Source organism: Tamandua tetradactyla, chromosome 7 (genome assembly GCF_023851605.1).
Source record: "Tamandua tetradactyla isolate mTamTet1 chromosome 7, mTamTet1.pri, whole genome shotgun sequence".
Taxonomy (NCBI): domain Eukaryota; kingdom Metazoa; phylum Chordata; class Mammalia; order Pilosa; family Myrmecophagidae; genus Tamandua; species Tamandua tetradactyla.
In genome coordinates, this window is record NC_135333.1 from 2,872,288 (window position 1) to 2,898,710 (window position 26,423).

General features: G+C 39.3%; 1 protein-coding gene across 4 annotated transcripts in view; it reads left to right on the forward strand.

The window, feature by feature from the left end:
- Positions 1 to 18,014, forward strand: part of NTPCR (nucleoside-triphosphatase, cancer-related) — a 46,691-nt gene extending 28,677 nt beyond the window's left edge. For all 4 annotated transcript variants that reach the window (XM_077168350.1, XM_077168353.1, XM_077168352.1 and 1 more), the window contains 2 exons: positions 2,039 to 2,248; positions 17,760 to 18,014. In XM_077168350.1, coding sequence (XP_077024465.1) covers positions 2,039 to 2,248; positions 17,760 to 17,828 — 279 coding nt within the window. In that variant the 3' untranslated portion in view covers positions 17,829 to 18,014. The remainder of the gene's footprint in view (positions 1 to 2,038; positions 2,249 to 17,759) is intronic.
- The last annotated feature ends 8,409 nt before the right edge of the window (positions 18,015 to 26,423 follow it).

Genomic DNA, 26,423 nt, shown 5'->3' on the forward strand with positions numbered 1-26,423 from the left:
AATATTATTCAGTTCCATGGAAAATAAGATGTATAATACCTTGTCCCTGTCTCCTAAGAGGAAGAGACAAGGAGAGATAAGGTATGTATACAAATAAACTGAATTTAAAGTTGAAAATTAAAGTGCATTAGAAACATGAAAGTTTGGGGGATTGTTCAGACTTCTATTAGAGGATTACAGTAGACTGCTTCCTGGTCTTTTTGCTAATGAAATGGGAATATTTTATATGTATAAGATAAAAAGAAATAGAATAAAATAAAAAGACTACTATTTACTTAAAAGTCTGAAAAACACTGCTCTATTTCCTCCCTTCAATCATTGCCCTGGCATAGACTCCGCGATCTCATGTTGTCTGTTCTAGAAGATTCTAATTTGTCTCCTTGACTCCATGCAGCTAGTCGTCTTTGGAGCAGAACCTTTGACTCTGCCTTGTTTAAAATCTCTCAGCTGTTGTACAAAATCCTCATCCCGGTATGAACCAGGATCTGGCCTGGTTCAGGATCTGGCCTCTGTCTACCTACCCCCTCAGCCTCATCTATCTCTGGCCACCACATGCACCCTACCACTGGCTATACCTCCGTTTTGATATTTGGAATTTGAGCAAAATATAGCTTAACTCAGGCGTACATTTTGGGGAGACACTGATATCATTATTTGAGGAGCCTAAGAACTATAGTGAAAAGTATTCCATAAACCAGCTTTACATAAAGTTTCAGAATAATTATAACAAAGATGCATAAACTTTGTCATTCAGCGTTCATTGAAGTTTTTAGTATGTGCTCTATTTTATCCTTCCTGTGGAAGGATTAATCTGTGTTATATTAGCTTTCTCTGGGAAGGCTTTCAAGACAAGACATGTGCATTAGTTATCTATTGCTATGTAACAAATTACCCCCAAGTTTAGTAGCTTGAAACAACAAATAATTACTACTTCACTCAGTTTTTGAGGGTCAGGAATCCAGGTACGGCTCACTGGGGTGGTTCTGGCACAGGGTTGGGCCATTGGGCAGCTGAAGGCTTGATTGGGAAGGATCTGCTTCCTAGCTCACTCACGTTGTGCTGGCAGCCCTCAGTTCCTCTCCAGCTGTTGGCAGAAGGCCTCAGTTCCTCACCACATGGGCTTCTCTGTAGATTGCTTAAGTGTCCTCACAACGTAGCAGTTATCTACTCCCAGAATGTGATCTAACACAGAGAAAGAGAGTCCAAGACAGAAACAGCAGTCTTCAGTAACTTAACCACAGTCGGGGCATTATCGTCACTGCTCCTCTATTCTGTTGACCTCACAGACAAGCCCTGGTGCGGTGTGGGGTGGTCCCACACCAGGGGGTGGGCCTCAGGGGCTCTTGGAGACTGGCTGTTCCGCCTGCTCTGAGCGGGGATTGTCAGGGAAGTAATGGCATGATTTGGTACGACGTTATTAGAAAGGGAATCTGAGCTCTAAAAGGCATAGAGTCCTGATCGCGTTTTCTTCACCAAACCTCCTTTCCTTCCCATTTTTACTTCTCTCCACAAACACCCACATGGAATCCATAGATTGTGAATTGTATAGGCGTCTGCCTATAGCAGTTATCTTCTCCTTGACATTTAGGGGATTTCATACAACTCAAAATTGAACAAAATGGGCCAGTATTAATAAGGGCTTCCAGGCTTGCTGTCTCATTTCTTTTAAATCTGAGACTTTTAGGTTCCTGCTTATTTTCTTGATGTATATAAATATAAAGCTTGATTAGTATTAGAATCATTCTAGAGGAGTAAAAGTTGTTAGGAAAACTAGGTGGCTCTGGAGATTGAATTTTCTAGGTGCTCTATTCTCCAAGGAAATCCTTCTAGAATAGATCACTAATTAATCAAGTCAGTTTACTAATTAATTCCATGTGGACCGTGTGGATGTTCTAACTTCCAAAGATTAGTTGATTTGCCTTAGTAGACTGTTGGTTGTGAGTGATTTTTCTTTTTTTTTTTTTCTCATGGGGAGGGACCCAAAGACCCCTATGCTTAATGTGACTTAGCTTCAAATGAATATTATTTCCGTCCCCAGGCAGATTCCAGCAGAGGCCTGGGGCAGAGAGTGTGTGTCATCGATGAAATTGGGAAAATGGAGCTCTTCAGTCAGGCGTTCATCCAGGCTGTTCGTCAGACACTGTCCACCCCTGGAATCGTAATCCTCGGCACGATACCAGTCCCTAAGGGAAAACCACTGACACTGGTGGAAGAAATAAGAAGCAGAAACGACGTGAAGGTGTTTAACGTGAGTCTTTCTGGTCCCTCATGTGTGCAAAAATGGAGCAGATGATCTAAAATGTTAGATGGTTCTAAAATATAATTTTGGCTTTGAATTACCATTTTTCCATCTTCTCATGCTGGAATATAGGAAGTCTGATTTTCTAGGAATTTATAGCATTGAAGCAAATAATACTACGACTTGATAAAACAACAGACTTGCCTCTGGCGGAACTGACCAACTTTCTCAGCTGTTCTGGCTGCATTCTTCCTCTATTGCTCCCACCAGACACTGTTACTTCCCAGGCAGTCAGTCACCTGAGCAGACAGTGTCTGTTCTAAGCCTCTCTCTTCTAGGATAATAGGTTAGGTTGAGATACAGAGGCAAATGAGTACTGTTTTGTTTCAAAGATTTCCTTCTAAACTGACCCACTTCTCCTTGCAGGGAAAAGAGGTTGTGGCCATGGTTTGAAGCACAATTTCCAGATGCTGTAGAGTCACACAGTTGAATTGAACTTTCTGCATTGATGGAAATTTATTCTCTGTGCTCTCTAAATTAGTAGCCCCAGCCACAGGTGGCTATTTAAGTTTAAATTAATTAATGTTAAATAAAATTAAATGCAGTTCCTCAATCACAATAATCGTATTTCAAGTGCTCAGTGGCCACATGTGACTGGTGGCTAATGTTGGACAGTGAGTGCAATTGTGGAGCCTTGCTATTTGGCGTGAAGTTTGCAGATAGAGTTATGAATATCACCTGGGAGCTTGTAAGAAGTACAAATTTGTGGGTCCTGCTGCAGTCTAATGTACGAGTCTGTGGGGTTTGGCTTACTAACCTGTGTTTCAGCAAACTCTCAGATGGTTTTCATATACACCCTGCAGTTTTAGAAGTGCTGCTGTAGATCACTTGTGAGAGATAAGTAGTTCAAGTGTATGGTTCACTAACCATAGATAGTGACTGCGCCAGTTGCTAGGGATTCGTGTAGCAAGTTGGCACTATACCGACATACTTGTCTTTTTTTCCCTATTGTCTCTCTTCACCTTTCTCAGCTGGATATGGTCTTGCCCTGCCCTACTTTAGCTTGTGTCAATGATAACCATGCTCTTGGCTAAGTTCTGTTCATTTCCCTCACCCCCTCCTCCCAGTTTAAAAGCTTACTGGCCATGTAAATGCCAGGTGATCTTGTCAGGCAGATAGGACCACTCCTACCAGGAAGAGTGAACTCCAGCTGCAATGTACACATGAGTACTTTACGTCACTGGCTAAAATGGCAACATGAATAAGTGGACCTATCCATATGTTATCACCACTGTTTCCTGCAGTATCACGGTAAACAACTTTTAGGGTTAGACCAGCCAAACTTGGAAACGTTTGTGTATTCCTTCCTTCATTATTCTTTCACTCATTTGGTAAATATTGATTGATTACCTGTTATGTACTAGAAATTATTCTAAAGCTTGCTGATACTGTAGTGAACACGACTGGCCACATCCTTGCTCTCAGGGAGCTTATAGTGTAGTGGGAGAGCTGGATAAAAAAAAGTAAACAAACAAGTGGGCAAGTTTCAAATACTCATAATTGCAAAGAAGCATATGAACCAGGGTGTTGTGGTAGTTTGCAGCAGGAGTGAGGGTAAGGGTCAGTGTTAGTTAGAGTAGTCAGAGAAAGTCCAGCTAAGGAGATGACATTTGAGCTGAGACTTGAGAACCATACAAGGGTCATATGTTCAGTGACTTCCTTGCATTGTCTCTGGGGCCCTTGTCTTTTATATTGCTTTTTCTGTCTCTTACATTAGAGTTTTTGGTTGTGATTCTAGAGTTTCTGTGGAGACAATAGTGAAAGATCATGAAAGACAATTAGTTTCAGGTCAGATAGCTTCTAAGCTGGGGGATAGAAAATTGCTTCAAGGATTGTCTATTTCTGCAAATTAATCTAATCTAAAAGTTCTAAGGAGGGATAGAGGAGAGTTGACTACTATGCCCAGAAATAAACCTTGTAGCTTGTGTTGGTTTGAAGCCGTTATATATCCCCAGAAAAGCCATGTCCTTTTAATCCAGTCTTGTTGTGCAGACCTATTATGTGTGGGAACTTTTGATTAGGTTGTTTCCATGGAGATGTGATCCACCCAATTCAAGGTACATTTTAATCCTTTTACTGGAGCCCTGTATGAAGAGAATAAAAGACAGAAAACATAGAGAGAGCTCAGAACCAATGCTTGGAGCCAGAAAATGCCTGGGAGATGCTAAGCTAAAAGATGAAATCCAGAGTTTGCCTCAGAGGAGCTGAGAGGACCCAGAGATGCTTAGAGAGGGAAAACACCCCAGGAGAGGCGAGAAGAACCCACAGGAGCTGAGAGTCATTTTGGAAACCAACCTGGGAGGATAGAGCCTGCAGAAGGGCCGTCATATCTTTCCCACATGAGAAAACCCCAATGTGATCAGCCTTTCTTGAGTGAAGGTATCCTCTTGTTGATGCCTTAATTTGGACATTTTCATGACTTCAGAACTGTAAATTGTAACCTAGGAAATCCCCTTTGTAAAAGCCAATCCATTTCTGGTATATTGCATTTTGACAGCATTAGCAAACTGGAACATAGCTTAGGTTAATACTATTTTTTTTCCTCTCTCTATGTCTGGAAATCATTCCCAATGCAAGATAATCACTGCTTCCATAGATCTGTAAACAAAATAATTAGCTTTCTTCTAATTATATAGGAGATAAGGGTTCTTATTCTTGTCGGTCTTGTTTTCCTTTGGAGTTTGTGTGTTGTTTCAGTTCCTGTTTTATAAAAGAAGAACTTCACTTTCCTTATCTGCAAACAGCAGCTGGATTAGATAATGTCTTGGGTCCTTTCCATTTATAATATCCTGAAAATATCTGAGTCCAGTTTTGAGAGCCTCCTTTACAACTGCCATTAAGTCTATGTTATAGGAACATGTGAGGCTTAGTCCCTTCCCTCACGAAAAACAGACCATAGAATAGTCAAACTCTGGGGAGAGAGAAGGGAGAGATTTGTGTGGGGAGAAGTGTTCCAGAGGAGGTAGGTAGATTATCAAAGGAGGAAATAGAAGAAAGAAGAGTTTAGGTAAGGAAATAAGCTATGTAAGGGTATTTAGCTAGGTGAGTATGCATAATGTACAGATAGCACCAAGTTTATCAGGAAAGGGTGCCACCCAAAAAGGTATTAATATTATCTGGACTTACTATTTTCAATAGTGTCAGGTAAACAGATTCAGAAATATATCTGAGAATACTTTCAGTTCTGGATGAGGTAGAGTGGATGTACTTCTCTCTGTTCTTCCCACCAAGTACAGCTAATATACCTTGGACATCATACATAAAACAAACATTAAGACTCTACAAAGTGGAGATAAAAAAAGACTGGCTAGGGGCCTCAGGCCTTAAGGAATGACATGGTAGACACAATTAAAAATCACTTGTCATGCTAAGAACAGGAAAATATCAGTCTGAATGAGATAAAAACAATCAACAGATGTCAGTACCAAAATGACACAGATGTTGGGATTATCTGGCAAGGATTTTAAAGCAGTTACATAAAAATATTTTACCAATCAATTATGAACATGCTTGAAATAAATGAAGTTTTTTAAAAAACTGAGAAACATAATAACTGGAAGTTATCCAGTCACTGAATGGACTTAGCAACAGAATGGAGCTAATAGAGGAAAGAATCAGTGAACTTGAAGATAGAGCAATAGAAATTACCCAAACTGAACAACAAAGAGCGGACTGAAAAAAAAAAAAGTGAATAGAGCCTCAGGGACCTGTGGGACTACAACAAAAGTTCTAACATTTGTGTCATTGAAATCTAAAAAAAGAGAAAGAGGGTGTATTAGTTAGAGTTCTCTAGAGAAACAGAATCAACAGGAAACACTCGCAAATCTAAAATTTATAAAAGTGTCTCTGATCATGGGAACGCAGAGTCCAAAATCCACAGCTGTGAAGCGAATGATTCCAGTGGAGGGTCTGGATGAACTCCACAGGAGAGGCTCGCCAGCCGAAGCAGGAATGGAGAGAGCCTGTCTCTTCTGAATCCTCCTTAAAAGGCTTCCAGTGATTAGATTGAACATCACTCATTGCAGAAGACACTCCCCTTGGCTGATTACAAATGGAATCAGCTGTGGATGCAGCTGACATGATCATGATATAATTCTATGAAATGTCCTCATCGCAACAGACAGGCCAGCACTTGCCCAACCAGACAAACAGTCACCACCACTTGGCCAAGTTGACACATGAACCTGACCATGGCAGAGGGCGAGGGTAAAAATGTATTCAAAGAAATAATGGCTTCTAATATCCCATATTTGGCAAAAGCCATAAACCTGCAGAGTTCAGAAGCTGATTGAACTCACAGGATAGACCCATATAAATCCATGGCAAAATGCACCATAGGCAAACTTCTGAGAATTACAGACAAAGAAAAACTCTTGAAAGCAGTGAGAGAGAAATGATACCTTACCTATAAGGGAAAAACTCTTACAATTACTGAAGATTTGTCATCAGAAACTGTGGAGGCCAGGAGGAAGTGGCACAACATTTTTCAAGTGTTAAAAGAAGTGACAACCCAGAATTCTATATCCAATAAAAAATATCCTTCAGGAATGAAGGTGAAATTAAGACATTACAGATGAAAGACAACTAATTGAAGGTTCTAGCAAACCTGTTCTAAAGGAATGGTTAAAGGAAGTTCTCTAACCAGAAAGGAAATGATAAACAGGGACCAGAACATCAGAAAGACAGAACATTGGGGGAGTAAAATATATGTGCAAATTTAATATGCTCTCCTTATCCTCTTGAGTTTTTAACATTATGGTTTCTAGCCAATGGTTGAAATAAAAATTATAACACTGTATGATGTATTCACAAAAAGAAATGAAAGAAAGGAAAAGAAAAAGAAATGCCTCCAAGAAAAAAATTAAAGTCTCATTGATACAACCTTTAGCATCTCCTATTCTCTAGTAAAGCATCATTAGAAGAAAGTGGCTATAGAATGTTTTCATTCATTATTCAGTCAATATTGAGCACCTACTATGTGCCAGGCATTATTCTATCCACTGGAGGTTTAGCAGTTTACAAAGCAGTAGCAGCTCTCATGGAGTGGGAGGAGACCTGCTAAACAAGTACATGTATAATATGTCACATGGTGATGAAGCACAATGGAGAAGGTAAAGAAGGGCAGGGTGGATGGGGAATGCTGGCAGTTGGGCTGGGGGAGTGGCTATATTACATAAGGCAGTTGGGCTGGGGGAGTGGCTATATCACAAAGGGCAGTTGGGCTGGGGGAGTGGTTATATCACATAGGGTGGTCAGAGAAGGCCTCTGATAAAGTGGCATCTGAACAGAGACCTGAAGGAAATAGGCATTTAAGCCTAGTAGATATTTGGGAGAAGAGTGACTTACTGTTTCTTCTAGAATGTTTGATTTTAGAACTCTGAGTTTTATGAGAGTCTGTAGACAAAAAAAAAATCTTGAAAGCAGTGAGAGAGATTTATTTTACTGTCTTCTTGTTAATCAACAAGTTTCTGAGCAACTTTAAATCTTTTTGTGAACCATCCAGCCTCCTGGTGTGACTGAGGCATTTAGAGCATGGGATGCAGATGTTCTTGGCAACAAAGTGTGGATAATATCCATGTGGTCTCTCAGGTTTCTTGAATGTTAGCTCATTGGCTCCTAACTTGTTTAATTTGATCAATGTTGTATGTTTTGCTCAGTCTATTCTTCATTATTTTTTAAGAATTTTTTAACAAAAATCTTTGTTGGTGCTATCGCAGATTGGTTTTTCCATCTTGGCATAAGTACTATGAGATAGTACTGCTGTGCTTGCCTCACCAGGTCTTGTTTATGTTACAGTTTTAAAGAGGGTTCTCTAGACCAAGAGAGGGTTGGTCTTGGTAATTTAGAAACTTCTGTATGGTGCAGGTTCAGGTATTGATAGTGACCTTCTTAAAGAGGATGTTGCTCTTTCAGAAGCTCGGTCGGTTATCTTTTTCTCTTGTCTTCTATGGTTTACTTCGCTGTAAGTATAACAACTTAAAAAACTAAATCCAGAAAACAAAATTGTTTTTGTTTTTGATTCATTTCAATATTTGAGGCCAGTGATCGAAAAATATTTAAAGATTTCAGTGTTGTAGAGTCAAAAGATGAAGATCATTATGAATCAAGAACTCTGAAAAGAGCTGTGTAATGCTTTCGTATTTTTTAATTAACAGCATGAAAAATATTTTTATCCCTGCTAGTCACTTCTTAGAAAAAAATATGTTTTGGTTTTTTAAGTGGCATTTAGAAAGCGTATTTCATTGGATTTCTTTCAAATTACTTCCTGCATGGAAATGCTGATATTTTTAGTCAGTAGAGGTTTTATATAGAATACTGAAATGGCCACAAATTTATGAATACCTGTCCTGGGTGCTGGGCTCAGTATTGTATGTACATTAGTACATATAGACTTCACAATAACGCCATGTGGTATGTCATACAATTTCCATGGTATAGATGAGAACATTGAGGCTTAGAAGGTTTTATGTTACTTGTCCAAGGTCATTCAGTTAGTAGGTAGCAGAGATTGGATTCAAATTTTGGTCTGACCCCAAAGCCAGTGAATTAGCACAACCTTACTATATCTTTACCTTTATTGTAAGGGATGGGTCAGATGATTTTGCCATAAAATCTTAATTTTTGTTGGTTTTTATATATTATAAAAACCATGATACAGATCATTACTACAGCAATGTTGATATGTTGATATTTGTAATAACATTCTACTTGATATTTTGAGAACATTCACAGTTTTGACAGCTGATCAAATGGCATTTAAGTTAGTGTTTAATATTTAGAATTTAAGAAACTCTGCTGTCTGAATTTCTGAATTTTTTTCCTTGTTGCCCTTATTTTAAATTGGTTTATGAAACTTACTGTGCAAACACAGGTTTTACAATGATTATATGAATACTTTATTTAAATATGCCTATGGATAAGCTAACTAAGATATCCATTTTTGATGATTTTAAGTGTATTGTTTGTTTTTGTAAATAAAAAGATTTTAAAAGTAAAGGATCGTATGGTAGCACAGACTCTGGGATCTGTCCTGTAGTTACTTATTGAAGAGTGCTTTGAAAGCTATTATAAAAATGTTTAAAAAAAAAAAAAAAGAATACTCTTAGGGCAATCAAATGGGTGGTAGCAAAATATTAATAATGTGATTTCTAAATTCTGGTCATTAATTTCTAATGAGCAATTCTTTCAATGTTTCTTTTCCACTTTTTAATCTTTTTCTTGTTATATCTAGCCAAGACTCCAATAGCACACTCTGAGCATTGAGGCTGACCAGTCATAGTCCCTATTGTATCATCCTTTAGCCTACAGGAGCTACTAAAGGAGAGAGGAAATCTCAAGCAGAGCACAGTGAAGGGACTCACTTAAAACACGTGGGTTACAGATTAGGAGGTTATCCCCATGGCCTTAAAAATATTACTTGTCTCCTATACCTTAATTTTCTTCAAAAAAGGGTGTTAATCACATGTGACTTACTTATCATACAGGGCTTGTGTGAAGTTGAAATGAGATGTGATAGAGCCTTGAAAGCTCTGTGTAGTGAGTCCAAAGTTGTCATTATGATTGTGATGATGAGGCATTTAACAGACATACAGAAATATGGCTTTGTGGCATGTAAGTGCTCTCTGGGATTCTTTTTTTTTAATCTCTGCAGCTTCACTCCTATTAAATCTGACTTCCCTGAAAACTTTGACATTGTGCCACTTAAACACAATTAAAAGTTATTAAAATTGTGCTTCTCTCAGAACTGTGTCTTGGGAAATGGGTTTTGTACCTTATCACCCTTTACTTCCTATCATATGCCTTCTAACCATTTGCGGTGGCTTAGAGCTGTGCACCCCAGAAAAGCATGTTCTGAAACTTAATCTATTCCTGTGGGTGTGGACCATTGTCAATAAGATTTCTTCAGGATCTTACTTCAGTTAAGGTGTGACCCAAATGAATTAAGTTGGGCTTGAAGACAGATTATTGGAGTCCTTTATAAGCAGAGAAAATAAGAGCCAGAGGTAACAGCCAGAAGGTGAAAGTCAAGGGAACCTGGAAGAGAAAGGAGAAGCTAGGAGAGTTTGCCATATTTATTGCCAAGTGAAAGAAAAGCCGAGGACCAAGGATTGTCAGCAGCCGGCTCCAAAATGCCATAGTCTTCCAGGAGAAAGCATTGCCTTGATGATGCCCTGATTTTGGATTTCTCCTAGCTTTAAAAACATGCACCAGCAAATTCTCTTTGTTTAATCCAACCCCATTGCATGGTGTTTGCTTTAGCAACCAGGGAACTACAACAGTTTTTGGTACCAGGAGACTAGGATGCTATTCTTGCAAATACCAAAAAGTGTAGAAATAGTTTTGGAATTGGGTAATGGGTAGATGCTAGAAGAATTGTGAGGTGCTTGATAGAAAAAGCCTAAATTGCTTTGAAGACACTGTTGATAGATCTATGGATGCTTAAGGTATTCTGATGAGGGCCTAGAAGGAAATGATACTTGTGTTATTAGAAACTGGAGGAAAAGCAATCCTTGTTTTAAAATGGCAGAGAACTTGGCAAAATTGAGTTCTGATGTCAGATGGAGGACAGAACTTGAAAGTGGTTAGTTAACTTGGATATTTAGTTGAGTGGATTTCCAAGTGTGGAAGATGCAGCCTGTTTTCTCCTTGCAACATGTAGTAAAATGTGAGAGGAAAGGGGTAAATTGAGAACTGAACTCTTAAGTGCAAAGAAACCAAAACTTGATGGTCTGGAAAATTCTGAGCCAGATAGTGTGCTCTGAGACTAGGAACAGAAGTGGTGTAGTCAGGGACCTCTCTGAACTTCTAGAATGCACATCCCCAGAAGACTGGCCTCCATGTGAGGGTTTAACTGAACATGAATCCAGTCAGACATTTCAGGGGATTGGAGGTGTAGTTATGCAGGATAGATCTATGAAAGCTTTATTGTCTGACAGTTTGGATCCCTGTGAACTGCATTCAAAGCTGAGAAGGTTTTTGTGAAATTTGTATGAATAGAACCACTATCAGCGTGGACTGGAAGGGACAGAGAAAGGATAAATTGAAGGCAGAATGGCTTCAAGGGCAGAATCATGGAAGCCAAGATTTGGACTGAATAGAGCACCTTAGCTCATGAGAGTAGACCCACCCACGTGTGTGGAAAGGGCAGGTTCATTCCTGCATTTGGAAGGGACAGGCCTTAAGTCCTGTTGTTCAGGGAGAGTGCTGCCACCCCAGAGCTCGGAAATGATGGGGCCTGTGCCTGGCATTCCTGGAGAATCTGGCAGCCACCCTAATGCTAAGAGAGGATGGGGCCTGTGTCTCAGCATTCTTGGAGAGACTGGCTGCGATCCCGATGCTTGAAGAGGGTGGAGCCTTCACCCCATGGTTGGGAAGAGCATGCCCACTTGCATAAGCACTTGGGAGGGGTGAAGCTGCTGTTCCATCAGACCTGAAGCACAAAACATCAATCCGTAGATGACTCTAAGACCTTGAAATTTATTGGAATTTGCCCTGCTGAATTTTGGAATTATGAGCCCTATCTTTTTTCCAGCTTCTCCCTTCTGGAATGGGAATGTCTATCGTGTGCCTGTCCCACCATTGTGTATTGGAAGCAGATAACTTGTTTTCTAGGTTTCATAGATCCACAGAGGAGAATTGTGCCTGAGACTAACTTTCATCCATTCAACATACTTTTTTTTTTAATCTTTAATTAATTAAAAAAAAATTACAAGAAGCATAAACATTCCCAACACATACATTCAGCAATTCACAATATCATCACATAGTTGCATATTTATCATCATGATCATTTACCACACATTTGCATCAATTCAGAAAAAGACATAAAAAGACAACAGAAAAATAAAACTAAAACAGAAAAAAAAAAGTTTTACATGCCATACCCCTTACCCCTCGCTTTCATTGATCGCTAGCATTTCAAACTAAATTTATTTTAACATTTGTTCCCCCTATTATTTATTTTTATTCCATATGTTCTACTCGTCTGTTGACAAGGTAGATAAAAGGAGCATCAGACACAAGGTTTTCACAGTCACATCATGGAAGCTATATCATTATACAATCATCATCAAGAAACATGGCTACTGGAACACAGCTCTTCATTTTCAGGCAGTTCCTTCCAGCCTCTCCATTACATCTTGAATAACAAGGTGATATCTATTTAATGCGGAAGAATAACCTCCAGGATAACCTCTCAACTCTGTTTGGAATCTCTCAGCCATTGACACTTTGTCTCATTTCCCTCTTCCCCCTTTTGGTCGAGAAGGTTTTCTCAATCCCTTGATGCTAAGCCTCAGCTCATTCTAGGGTTTTTCTCAATCCCTTGATGCTGAGTTTCTGCTCATTCCAAGATCTCTGTCCCATGTTGCCAGGAAGGTCCACACCCCTGGGAGTCATGTCCCACATAGAAAGGGGGAGGGTGGTGAGACTGCTCGTTGTGTTGGCTGGAGAGAGGGGCCACATCTGAGCAACAAAAGAGGCTCTCTCTTAGGCCTAAATTTCAAGTAGACTTGACCTATCCTTTGCGGGGTTAAGTTTCATATGAACAAACCCCAAGACTGGGGGCTCAGCCTATAGCTTTGGTTGTCCACACTGTTTGTGAGAATATCAAGAATTCAACTTGGGGAAGTTGAATTTCTCCCCGTTCTCACCACTCCCCAAAGGGGGCTTTGCAGATACTTTTCCACTCACTGATCGAATCACTCTGGGATTCATCGGGGCATCACTCTGGACAAACCAACAAAGTCTCATGTCCTACCTGAGATTCCAAGTACTTATGGCGTTCAATCAAACTATCTACATAAGTTATATTAGGAAATGCACTAGTCAGAATATTAATTTTGTACCAAATAAACATTTTTTGCTTTAGTCTCACACAGAAGGTGACTTTTTAAAATATTAATTACCATCTATTTTCAGTACCCTGCAATAATGACATTCCTTTGTTCTTCCTCATGCAAAAACATTTTTAAAATTGTACCCTCTACATTTCACTGTTATTATATACTCTAGGCATTCCTAGATTATACCATCTCAATCTTTAACATCTGTCTTTCTGATTTCAATATGTCCCCAGCCCTCCTCCCTCTATCATTCTCACATGCAGCTTCATTCAGTGTTTTAACATAATTATATTACAGTTAGGTAGTATTGTGCTGTCCATTTCTGAGTTTTTGTATCCAATCCTGTTGCACGGTCTATATCCCTTCAGCTCCAATTACCCAATATCTTACCCTATTTCTATTTCCTGATGGTCTCTGTTACGAACAAAATATTCCAAGTTTATTCACTAATGTCAGTTCATATGAATGAGACCATACATTATAATGTTATTTTTTTCCACTTTTTTTAATTAAAAAAAATTAACTAACACAACATTTAGAAATCATTACATTCTACATATGCAATCAGTAGTTCTTAATATCATCACATAGATGTATGATCATCATTTCTTAGTACATTTGCATCAATTTAGAAAAAGAAATAGCAAGACACAGAAAAAGAAATAAAATGATAATATAGAGAAAAAAATAAAAATAAAAATACAAAAAATATATTAAAAAAACCAAACAAGAAAAAACTATAGCTCAGATGCAGCTTCATTCAGTGTTTTAACATAATTACATTATAATTAGGTAGTATTGTGCTGTCCATTTCTGAGTTTTTGTATCCAGTCCTGTTGCACGGTTTGTATCCCTTCAGCTCCAATTACCCAATATCTTACCCTATTTCTATCTCCTGATGGTCTCTGTTACAAACAAAATATTCCAAGTTTATCCACTAATGTCAGTTCATATCAATGAGACCATACATTATAATATGTTATTTTATATAACTTATTTTAATGAAACTTTGTACTCAGCATGGTTACTGAAATGACTTAAGGCTTTGGGGATGTTGTGATGGAATGAATGTGTTTTGCATGTGGGAAGAACATGTCTTTTTGAAGTCCAGAGGGTAGACTATGATGGTTTGGAGTTACGTACCCCAGAAAAACCTGTTCTTAAACTTTGAGAACATCCTTGTGGGTGTGAACCCATTGTAAATAGGACCTTTTGATGAGTGGTTATTGCAGTTAAGGTATGTTCAGACTGAATCAGGATGGGACTTAATCCCTATTACTGAGGAAGGCTTTATAAGGAAGGCCATACACAAGAGAAAGCCACAGGGAGCAGCCAGAAACTGAAAGGCAACAGAACTTGGAAGGGGAGAAAAAGCCAGGAAAGGCTGCCATGTGTATTGCTATGTGACAGAAAAGCCGAGGACCAAAGATCACTAGCGGCCAGCTCCAGAATACCATAGTCCTCTGGGATGAAGCATTTCCTCGTTGATGCCTTTTTTTGACTTCTCTTAACTTCAGAACCATGAACCACTAACTATTGTTTAAGCTAAACCATCGCATGGTGTTTGATTTTGCAGTCAGGAAACTAAAAATGCCATTTTATCAAAAGAATTAAGGATTTAAAGATTAGAAATGAAGCTAGTAATAACCCATAGGAAGATATTTTCCCTTTTCTCATCCCTACTGTAAGTGGCTGAGTCTGTTAGTACATGTATTTCTCATTGTATCAAGTTACTTTGAGCAATTGAGCAACATCATGACTGACTAGTACAAAATTGGTAAAGTCAAATGTCCAAGAAATTTCAGATACACCTATGTCAGCTTCTTTTTATAGCTGGATTGAGAAATAAGCATCTCTTCAGGGATTTTCAAGGCAGTGGTATTTGAGGAAGATTGCTCCACTTGTCCCTCCTCCTCTCGTTATTCATCCTTGCAAAATTAAGAGTTAATACTTTCCATCTGAGACAAAATGCTTATTTTATTTTTGTTATTTTTATTTTATTTTACTTTACTTTTTACCTTTACCTTTTATCTTATTTTATTGCCTCTGTCTTTAACTCTTCTTCTCTCTCTCTTTTCTTTACATCTTTCCTTTCCCAGTTCTTCATCTCATCCCTTTTCTCTCAAATGTGAAAAGGAGTTGATGAATTATTCAGAGGAGAGGAAGTGACCCCAAATGCCCCTCAAGTCTGTCTCTGACTTCTTTGAAGCTACACAGCACATTCTCACAGACTCTGAAGATCGAAGCTATTTTAATTCCTAGTGAAATCAGGGTGATAAAAAGGGGAATAATGGCTCTGAGTCTGCCACCAGTACTTTCTCTGCACTGCTGCTAAAGCCCTCATGAGGCTGCCCAATGATTCCTACCAAATTCACATTCCTTGAGCCTGCCTGCCTACTTGTCTGTTGCCTATAGTCCACATCTGGTAGATATCCTTGATGCAAGCAGCAGACACTGATGCTAGCTAATTTAAGCAAAGCATCAAGTGACTGTGGAGATTTCTAATCAAACTGAAAGAAAAGTTGATCCTCATTGCAGTAGAAGTCAAAGCTCCTCTGGGGGTTGATGGTGGAAGGATCTGTGGACAGTGTCCCACAGGACACACCACCTTTGGAGTAGCCGTTTGGCCATTTGCTGGTTTTGGTCATTCTGTTCAAAACTCACATTCTCAGGTAAATTTCCAGGGCCTAGCTTGCCTACCTCTTGCTTCAGAGATAGTTTCCTAGTCTGCATAGCTTTCCAAAGAAAATCTGAGTGCTTTTATAACAAGAAGAACCCAAAATAACAAAGTCCACCATGCATTTCCTCATTACACATGTAGGCCAGGCACTCTGTTAGACATGCAGAGTGTGAAGTCCTGCAGTGTGTTCTGACCTCACAACCCCTCTGAGTCCAGCCATACTAGACTCACTGACATTTTTCAGATGTCGTCACTCTCTCTCGTCATGTTTCTTTGCTCAGGTTTACCTCTCTGTGTGCCTTTCTTGGTTAGTCTCTCCTTCCCCTCATCTATAAAAATTAGGTTCAAGCATAACTGCCTGTGGAAAGTCTTTCTTGACCTTCCCACCTCCTTGGCCTCTTTCACTTTCGGTCATGAACACTTGAGCATTGACTGTCCTTAGTTATGCTTATGTCTATCACTCTGTTCTTTGCCTGCAGGCTCCTGGAGGTCAAAGTTCTTATCTGGGTCATTTCTCTGTCCCCAGCACCTTTCCCATTTCTGGTTAACATCAGATAAATGTATGTTGAATGGATGAAAGTTAGTGTGGGGCCAACAGGAAGCGTTGGTGATGGATGAGAAGATGACCCAGCCCTTGCTCTGGGGAATGTTGCATTATCCTACTCCCTAGTGTTATCTGAATTCTTTTATGTTACTCATTGGGAGGATGTGGTAGTGGCTATTGTTTAAAAGAAAGAAAAATAAAAATCAGAACTTGAATAAAACCTTCTGTTAGTTTCGTTTTTGTAATGGTATTAATTATAGAAAATAGATGCTGGGGTTCAGAGAACTGGAATTCTAGTCTGTTCTCTGTTACCAGTCAACTCTGAGATTCCAGGAAAATCCCTTCACCTTTCTGGGCCTCAGCTTACCCATTTTTGAAATGAGGAGCTGACCAATCTCATATGTCCCTTCCTACATGCAGATTCTCTAAGTTTATGGACAGGTGCTTTTGGAAGCATTTTAGAAGCTTGGGTAATTCCCTGGGTGGTGCTGGTTGTTCTTAGGGGGTCCACCTAAGAACATTTGTTCTACTTCTTCCTTGTATTCATGTCAGGTGGGATCAAGGGCCATTCTTTTTTTTTTTTTTTTTTTAACTTTTTTATTGTATAGTATAACATATATACAAAGCAAAGAAATAAAAAAGCAATAGATTTCAAAGCACTCTTCAACAAGTAATTACAGGACAGATCCCAGAGTTTGTCATGGGCTCCCGTATGATCCTCTCATATTTTTCCTTTTAGCTGCTCCAGAATATAGAAGGCTAGAAGGCTTAAATGATCTTTATCATCACAATCGACTTTTTTTCTGTTTTGTGAAAAATAGCATATATACAAAAAAGCAATACATTATCAAAGCACAGAACCACAATTAGTTGTAGAACATATTTCAGAGTTTGACATGGGTTACAATTCCACCATTTTATGTTTTTACTTGAGCTGCTCTAAGATAGTGTAGACTAAAAGAGGTATCAGTTTAATGATTCAGCAATAGTTAAATCCTATCTTCTCTATATAACTCCACCATAACCTTTGATCTTTTTGTCTCTCTCTTTAGAGGTGGTTGGGCTATGGCGGGCCATATCTTACCCTGCATATCCATCCACCATCCCAGAGCCTAGCACAGGTCTCCATTCATACCTTTCCTTTGTTGAAATCCATCAGCAATCAGAAACAACTTACATTTTTTCAGCTCACTTTGCTGGAGCTGATAATAGGATTTGACAATACCTATCCTGGTTTCAGAGAGCTCTTGAAGGAATGTGCTTTCTCCCTGGGGTGCAAAGCATACCTCACTGTTTTTGAGTCTTTAGGGCTTTTCTTTAGAATATTACCTATTAGGGGATTGAATAAAAGGGAAGGAAGTCTGAAGCCCACTCTCTTTCTTCTTCCTACAGGTTACCAAGGAAAACAGAAACAACCTTCTGCAAGATATCGTGATGTGTGTGCAGAACGGCAGGAAGTGAAGATAATTTGTGTTACTGCTTTTCTGCAAGTGAAGAAATGTGCACAGTTCAAGTGGGGCCTGATAGATTCTCTGCCTGTCAAGATTTTATGCCTTCACGTTTATGATCACCAAGTTATTGAAGCCTTGTGGGCTTTTCAAAAGAAAGCTTGACAGCTGTTTTCCATAAAATGTTTAAAAGATCAAATTAGCTGTAATGCTGGCTTGACTATACAAGATTAACAATGTATTATGGTTTATTTATGCTTAAAGATTTCTGTTTATTTCCTCTTTGCAGTTGTGTGCATGATTTTGGTTAATTATGAAATGAGAAATGGTTTTGAGAGTATTAGATGGAATTTGCCCCCATTGAAGTTTATAAGTGTGTTCAGGGGAAGGGGGAGAAAAGAGCTTACTACTTAATCAATGTTGAATGTAATGAAAATTATATTCCTCTCCAGGTGCAGCTTCAGTCTCAGGCAATTTAAAGTGGTAACAGTTGATTTTTTTTAAATATTATTCCTAAAGAAAACCATTTATGGCCCTCCCTCCATCTTTTTTGTTTGCTTAGTATTTAATAAATATGAAGATAAATCTGATGGTTACAGATATATGAGTTCTTTTGTGGGAGAGATAAATAGTCTTTCCAAATGTTTATAACCACAACAGACAAACTCTTAAAGACAAAAAGTAGATTAGAGGTTACCAGGCATGGAAAGAAGGGAGAATAGGGAGTTTTGCTTAATAGGTATAGTTTGGGGTATTGGAAAAGTTCTAGAAATAGTGGTGATCGTTGCACAACATTGCTTGTGTAAATAATGCCACTGCATTATGAGCTTAAAAATCATTAAAATGGCAAAATTTGTGTTATATGTATGTTACTATGGTAAAATTTTTAAAGTTTCTTTTTTTTTCTTCCTTTTTTTTAATTTTATTTTTAATTTTTTTTTATGAACAAAATATTCCAAGTTTATTCACTAATGTCAGTTCATATCAGTGAGACCATACAGTATTTGTCCTTTTGTTTCTGGTTAATCACACTCAGCATAATGTTCTTAAGGTCCATTCATGTTGTTACATACTTCATAACTTTATTCTGTCTTACAGCTGCATAATATTCCATCTTATGTAAATGTCACAGTTTGTTTAGCCAACTGTCTGTTGATGGACATTTTGGCTGTTTCCATCTCTTGGTAATTGTAAATAATGCTGCTATAAACACTGGTGTGTAAATGTCCATTTGTGTCCTTGGCCTCGTGTCCTTTGAGTAGAGGCAGCATATAGATGGGTCCTGTTTTTTAATCCATTCTACCAGACTGCGTCTTTTGATTGGAGAGTTTAATCCATTAACATTCAGTGTTATTACTGCATGGGTAGTACTTTCTTCTACTATTTTGCCTTCTGGATTTTATATGTCATATCTAATTTTCCTTCTTTTTACCTTTACTCATAGTCTTCCTTTCTACACTCTTCTCCACACCTCTCTCTTCTGTCTTCGTATCTGTCTCTAGGGTTCCCTTTAGTATTTCTTGCAGAGCTGGTCTCTTGGTCACAAATTCTCTCAGTGATTTTTTGTCTGAAAATGTTTTAATTTCTCCTTCATTTTTGAAGGACAATTTTGCTGGATATAGAATTCTTGGTTGGCAGTTTTTCTCTTTTAATAATTTAAATATATTATCCCACTGTCTTCTCACCTCCATGGTTTCTGCTGAGAGATCTGCGCATAGTCTTATTGGGCTTCCCTTGTATGTGATGGATTGCTTTTCTCTTGCTGCCTTCAAGATCCTCTCTTTCTCTTTGACCTCTGACATTCTGATTATTAAATGTCTTGGAGTATGTCTATTTGGATCTATTCTCTTTGGGGTACGCTGCACTTCTTGGATCTGTAATTTTAAGTCTTTCATAAGAGTTGGGAAATTTTCAGTGATAATTTCCTCCATTAGTTTTTCTCCTCCTTTTCCCTTCTCTTCTCCTTCTGGGACACCCACAACACATATATTCATGCACTTCATATTGTCTTTCAATTCCCTGAGTCCCTGCTCATATTCTTCCATTTTTTTTCCTGTAGTTTCTGTTTCTTGTCGGATTTCAGATGTTCTGTCCTCCGGTTCATTAATCCTATGTTCTGCCTCTCGAAATCTACCATTGTAGGTTTCCATTGTTTTTTTCATCTCTTCTACTGTGTCTTTCATTCCCATAAGTTCTGTGATTTGTTTTTTCAGACTTTCAGTTTCTTCTTTTTGTTCTTTCCTTGCCTTCTTTATATCCTCCCTCAATTCATTGATTTGATTTTTGATGACGTTTTCCATGTCTGTTCGTATATTCTGAATTAATTGTTTCAGCTCCTGTATGTCATTTGAATTGTTGTTTTGTTCCTTTGACTGGGCCATATCTTCAATTTTCTTAGTGTGATTTGTTATTTTTTGCTGGTGTCTAGGCATTTAATTACCTTACTTAGTTTATTCTGGAGATTGCTTTCACTTCTTTTATCTAGGGTTTTCTTGCTGGATGAATTTGTTGTCTATCTGTTCTTTGACATTCCGTTCAGCTTTATCTGGACCTTTAGCTTAAGTTTCGTTTAACAGAGAATTTTTAAGCTCTTATTTTCTTGTTTCTTGCCCTCCTTGTGTGGTGCCTTCTCCCCACACACACTTAGGAGGGTCTACTTAAATATTATAGACCCTAGCCAGATTTTCCCAGACCAAACTGGCCTCCTATCAGGAGGAAAGAGTCACCTGCGTTGGTTTTCCCTGAGGGTGAGACCCAGCGGGTTGAAAGACTTTCCTGTGAAGTCTCTGGGCTCTGTTTTTCTTACCCTGCCCAGTATGTGACGCTTGTCTGACTGCAGGTCCCACCAGCATAAGATGATGTGGTACCTTTAACTTTGGCAGACTCTTCCTGCTGGGGGCATGGTGGAGACAGAGGAGAGGTTGTAGGCTGGTTTTAATGGCTTCAAATTACCAAGCCCTGGTGTCTGAATTTCTTGATGGAGGGATTCCACCTGGGTGGGGCTTCACCCCTCCCCTGGGGAAGGCACAGGCTCCAGATAAGCCCCCAAAAGAGCTCACTTCTGCCTATGCCTGGGGCAGTTGCAGCCTGAAAAGTCCTGCCACTGTATCCAGAGGCAGTCAAGCCTTTGTAGATACACAGCCACAAAAACCTCTGTTTCCTCCTTTTTTTTCCCTCTTTTTCTGTCAGTTCTGCCCCCTTGGAGCCAGGGCAAAAATGAGCAACCTCCGCTTTGATCAGGTTCACCTAAGCTGGGAGCCTATTTTTAGTAGTCAGAATTTGTTAATTAGTTCCACAATTGGCGTTTGATTGTGCCCAGTCCCTGCTGTTGGTAAAGTCCTTTCCTTTCCCCTCTGGGAAGCGGCCTGTGGGGGAGGGGTGTCAGCTGCCGCAGCTTTGGGAACGCACGGTTTTGGGGGGTGCTCGCAGCCGGTCCAGCTGGTCCAGACTGGGGTACGCTGTGTGTCCAGTCACTGACGTGGCCCCAGGAGCTGTTCTGTACTGTTTCTGGTTATTTAGTATTTGTTCTGGAGAACGAACTAAAATGCGCACGTTGTTAAGCCACCATCTTGACCCGTAAAGTTTCTTTTAATGTTAATATTTTTTGATACTCAGCAGGCTGAATAACAAGAGCTTTGGCTTCTTGGAACTTTTCTGTGTCTAGTTTCCCATGCAGAAAAAAGGGGAAAAGTGGCTGTCCTCAAAGAATGGCATTGTTGTACCATGAAAAGAAACCATCATCAACCACTCTACAAAATTCCAGTAAAATTGCAACAGTGCAATAGACTGGATCTATTAAGAATAATGTTATTAAAGTTTAAAATTCCACCTGTAGAGTTAGTACTATAGTAAAAGTAGAAAATTTTGATGGAAATTTTCCTCACACTGATTTCTGGTATGAATTCATAAAGTATAAAAACTGCCCTCTGAATCCCGTGAGACTGTGTCAAACTTGAGGAACACCTAAATCAATAGGCCATGCCCTCAAACATGAGGCTTACTCTTGTGAAGATTATATAGGTAGCAGAGAAGCTTAGACTACCTATTGGCATGCCTCAGAGTTACTTCTGAAGGACCTCTGTTGTTGTTCAGATGTGGCCTCAGTCTCTCTAAGCCCAACTCCGCAAGTGAAATCATTGCCCTCCCCACTACGTGGGACATGACATTCAGGGGTGAAAGTCTCCCTGGCAACGTGGTAGAGGACTCCCAGGGATGAATCCAGACCTGGCACTGTGGGATCAACAATTCCATCCTGACCAAAAGGGGGAAAAGAAGTGTAACTAATAAAGTATCTGTGGCAGAGAGAGTTCAAATAGAGTCGAGAGGCTACTCGGGAGGTTGTTCTTACACAAGTTTCAGGTAGACCTTGCTACCTATCATAACCTGCCAAACCCCAACCAGGACCATTCCAGCCAATCCTAAAGAGCACGAATGGCAATTTATAAGATTTCACAAGGGTTCCAGGCACTAGAGTAGCTTTCCAGAAACCTACAACCTCCAGATGGGTCCCTCGTCCACATAAGTCCTGAAACCTAGCCCAGCCTCTCCAGAGCAGCAGATAGTTCCATCTCCCTACCCCATATTAGTGACAGACCCAATATCAAAAATTGAGAATTGCCATAGCCCAAACAACCCCAAAGAGAGATATGGAAAGATCAAAGGTGATGGTGGAATTATACATAGGAGATAGAATTTAAACTTTTTTTTTTTTTTTTTTTGCATGGGCAGGCTCCAGGAATCGAACCTGGGTCTCCAGCATGGCAGGTGAGAACTCTGCCTGCTGAGCCACAATGGCCCACCCAGAAGATAGAATTTAACAAATGAATATGGATGCTGAATCATTCAATTGATGTCTTTTTTAGTCTCCAGTATTTTAAAGCAGCTAAAAGTAAAAACCTGAAATTGTGAAATTATAACCCATGTCAAAGTCTGAAATATGTTCTACAACTAATTGTGGTACTGTGCTTTGAAATTTATAGCTATTTTGTGTATATGTTATTTTTCACAAAAAAAGAAGGAAAAAGTCTACTGTGATGACAAAAAATATTTAAGCCCTCGACTCCTATAGTCTGGAGCAGCTAGGAGAGGATCATATGGTAGCTCTTGACAAACTCTGGGATCTATTCTGTAACCACTTTTTGAAGAGTGCTTTGAAAACTATTGCTTTTTCATTTCTTTGCTTTGTGTATATGTTATACTATACAATTACAAAAGTTAAAAAAAAACACCTGCCCTCCGGGGATTGCTGGAGTGATAAACAGTTCAGCAGTTTTAAGTCATTTTTGTCATGATGAATGAACATTTGAGATTTTTCAGAAACTAGGGGTAGCCACAAATTCAACTGGTGCTTATGCCAGGGTGTGTTCCCTGTTCTGTATTTGTGGACAAATGCTCAAGCATTCAGCCGGTTAGTAGATCAGATTGAGAGTTCTGTATTTGTGGACAAATGCTGAAGTGTTCAGCCGGTTAGCAGACCAGATTGCGAGTTCTGCATTTGTGGACAAATGCTAAAGCGTTCAGCCGGTTAGCAGACCAGATTGCGAGTTCTGCTGTGAGTGAGGCACTGGAGATGCGGTGGACAGAGTGGCGGATCATGCTCACTTGACTAAGAATATGATGTGCAGCTTGTGACAGGAGCTTACATTTAATTGAGAATGTTTTTCCTCAGTGTTTTCTTCCATGGTAACTTCCTGAAGCTTGATCTGGATTTGCCAGCCTTTTGCAGGATCACATCAGAGGCTTTACTAGATTATGAAGGTTTTGTGTCTACTATGAGGTTCTTTCACACTGTGCCTGCTCTGATTGGTTTTTATTATTGTTTAACCATCCTTGGCATGACTTCCATCTCAGAATCACCAGGCAGGCAGACTGAGCACAGGCATGTTTGGCAGGTCTCAGCATGTTAGGATGGGCTGTGCCTCGAAGGCTATTCCAGGCTTCTCACAAAGTTGAGGTCCATGGGCAGTTGATGAGCCTGGGAGCTTGACCGTACCAGGAACCTGCTTTCATTCAACTCTGGTGAAAACAGCACAGCCTTGTGGGTGAGCTTTGCTCAGCCCTCAGGAGAACCTAGAAAAAGAGGGAGGCAGGCTGGGGAAATGTTGTCTCATATACCCCGAGGACAGGCCAGACATCCAGGGCTGGTGGGGCTGGTCTGCTGCAGCTGAAGTGGGGGACCTCTATCAGTGGCTGGAGCCTTTATGCACCTCCAGGAAGGTGTTCATTGTCACAAGGGCCTTTCATACATTTGAAACATGAAGGGACATATTCCTTCTATTTCTTGTCCTTTTGAGCGCAATTTTTCAGTTAGGACTTTGATTTTTTTTCAAGTTAGAAGGAAAGATGAGATTTATTTCAAAGAATGTGAAATAGCTTGTTTGAGGGGGTTTATACCGAAGAAGCCAAATGTGTTAATGAAGGGTAAAAGTGCATCTGCCTTCTCGAAAGTATCCACTGTGTAAAACAGATTCAAGTGTGACCTCTAACATTTGTGGGATACAGCAAGCTTCTTACACACTTTCTTCTTTACTGATTTAAAAAAACAAGCTTGGAGGTAATGCCCGTTCTGATGTTTTCATGTTGAGAAGGGGTATCGACACTAAAGAGTAGGGGGATGTAATCAATCAGTAATCTTGGAGGAGCTGGTTCCTTTGGGTTTCAGTATTTTATATGACATAGGAACCCTCCAGGAATTATAGGTTCTAGGAAAGCAAATTTACTGTGTGAAACTTATATAGAGTCTCAGTTTGAGACCTAGGTACTCATGAAAGTCAACAGGAGAGGGTGGGCCACAGTGGTTCAGCAGGCAGAGTTCTCACCTGCCATGCCAGAGACCTGGATTCGATTCCCAGTGCCTGGCCATGGAAAAAAAACAAGAAACAAACAACAAGAAAAAGTCAACAGGAGATTTTATCTACCTTATCAACAGACGAGTAAAACATATGGAATAAAAATGAATAAGAGGGGAAACAAATTTAGATTGAAATGCTAGTGATCAATGAAAGAGAGGGGAAAGGGATATGGTATGTATGAATTTTTTTCTGTTTTCTTTTTATTTCTTTTTCTAAATAGATGCAAATGTTCCAAGAAATGATCATGATGATGAATATGCAGCTATGTGATGATATTGTGAATTACTGATTATATATGTAGAACGGAATGATCGAAAGTTAAGAATGTTTGCATTTGATGTTTTTTGGTATAAAAAAAATTTTTAAATTAATGTTAAAAAAAAGTCAACAGGAGAGATGTTAGTTGAGGTTTAGTAAACCATAGCAATTAGCACTGTCTAACTTCATAAGAATATGTCTAGCTTTCATAAGAATAGCCTCCAGAATAGGGCATTACCTAAAGATGCCTGTAGATTAGGAGAGGGATCAGAGGAGAAGGAGGAGATATAACAGAGAAAATAGGATTTTACAAGCCAGTATGACTGCTGAATCACTATATTAAAATTCCTTCTAGCTTGCAGTGTTTTGGAGCAGCTAGAAGGAAAAATCTGAGATGGTAGAATGGTAGTTCATGACAGACACTGGGATCTGTTCTGTAACTATTTGTTGAAGTGTGCTTTTAAAATTATTGTTTTTTCTTTCTTTGCTTCGTATATATGTTATATTTTATAATAACAACTGGGTTTTTTTGTTGTTGTTTAAAAAAAAAAAAGCTTGGAGAGTTTAAGTGGTTGGTCCAGGCTCATAGCAGTCACTGCTAGTAGCAGATACGGAGTTTGAACCTAAGTCTGTGTAGATCCCAAGAGCATTCCCGTGCTGCATTGCATGCTTGTTCGTGATTCCTGTCACTTTATATCATATTCAGTGTGGGATAAGATATTATCCCCCTATATCTCAGAGTTGACATTTAGCTGTACAAATTGTGGCTGCTATGAATCCAAAGAACATTTAGTATCTGCTGTATACAAGGCCGTTAAATGATTACTGAATTACTTTTGTCAAACAGAATGACCAGGGAGTGTGTTTGAAAATGTCAGACATAATCCCTTTATCTCAAGAAATGAAATTTAATGAACACTGAGATGAAGTCACAGGTAACTACAATTCAGGGCCAAAGGTACACACCCTTTAGAAATAACATTCTGTAGAGATATAAAGGAAAAAGAGACCATACTGGGGAACCCAGAAAAGATGCAGTGACAGAACTCATGTAGGGTTCATTTGCTCATTGAGCAAAGGAGGGAGAGAATGGCACGTCATCTGTCTGTATGGGGGGCCACTTCCTGAGACACAGAGCTCTTGGAGAAGAGTGTGGGGGGTGGCAGGGGCCAGGTGAGGTCAAAGGTTCTCTTTTATACCTAGGTTTGAAATGTCTTCTGTTCAAAACAATAATGATATCTAACAGATAATTGTATAGGAATTCAGAGTTCAGGGAATAATTATTACAATTCATTGAAATGTAGGTTGCTTGTATGAAGAATTTAAGGTAAAATAATAGGTTGGATGGGACACAGCAGAATTAACTTGGAGAGTGGTTTTACTAAAATGTTCTTTCCTCTTCCCCATTTCCCTTCCTTAGCAGATGATACTGCCACCAGCCAAGTAATGCTTACAGAATATTTTAATGATTGTTTCTCCTTTTGGTTTACCTTAAATAA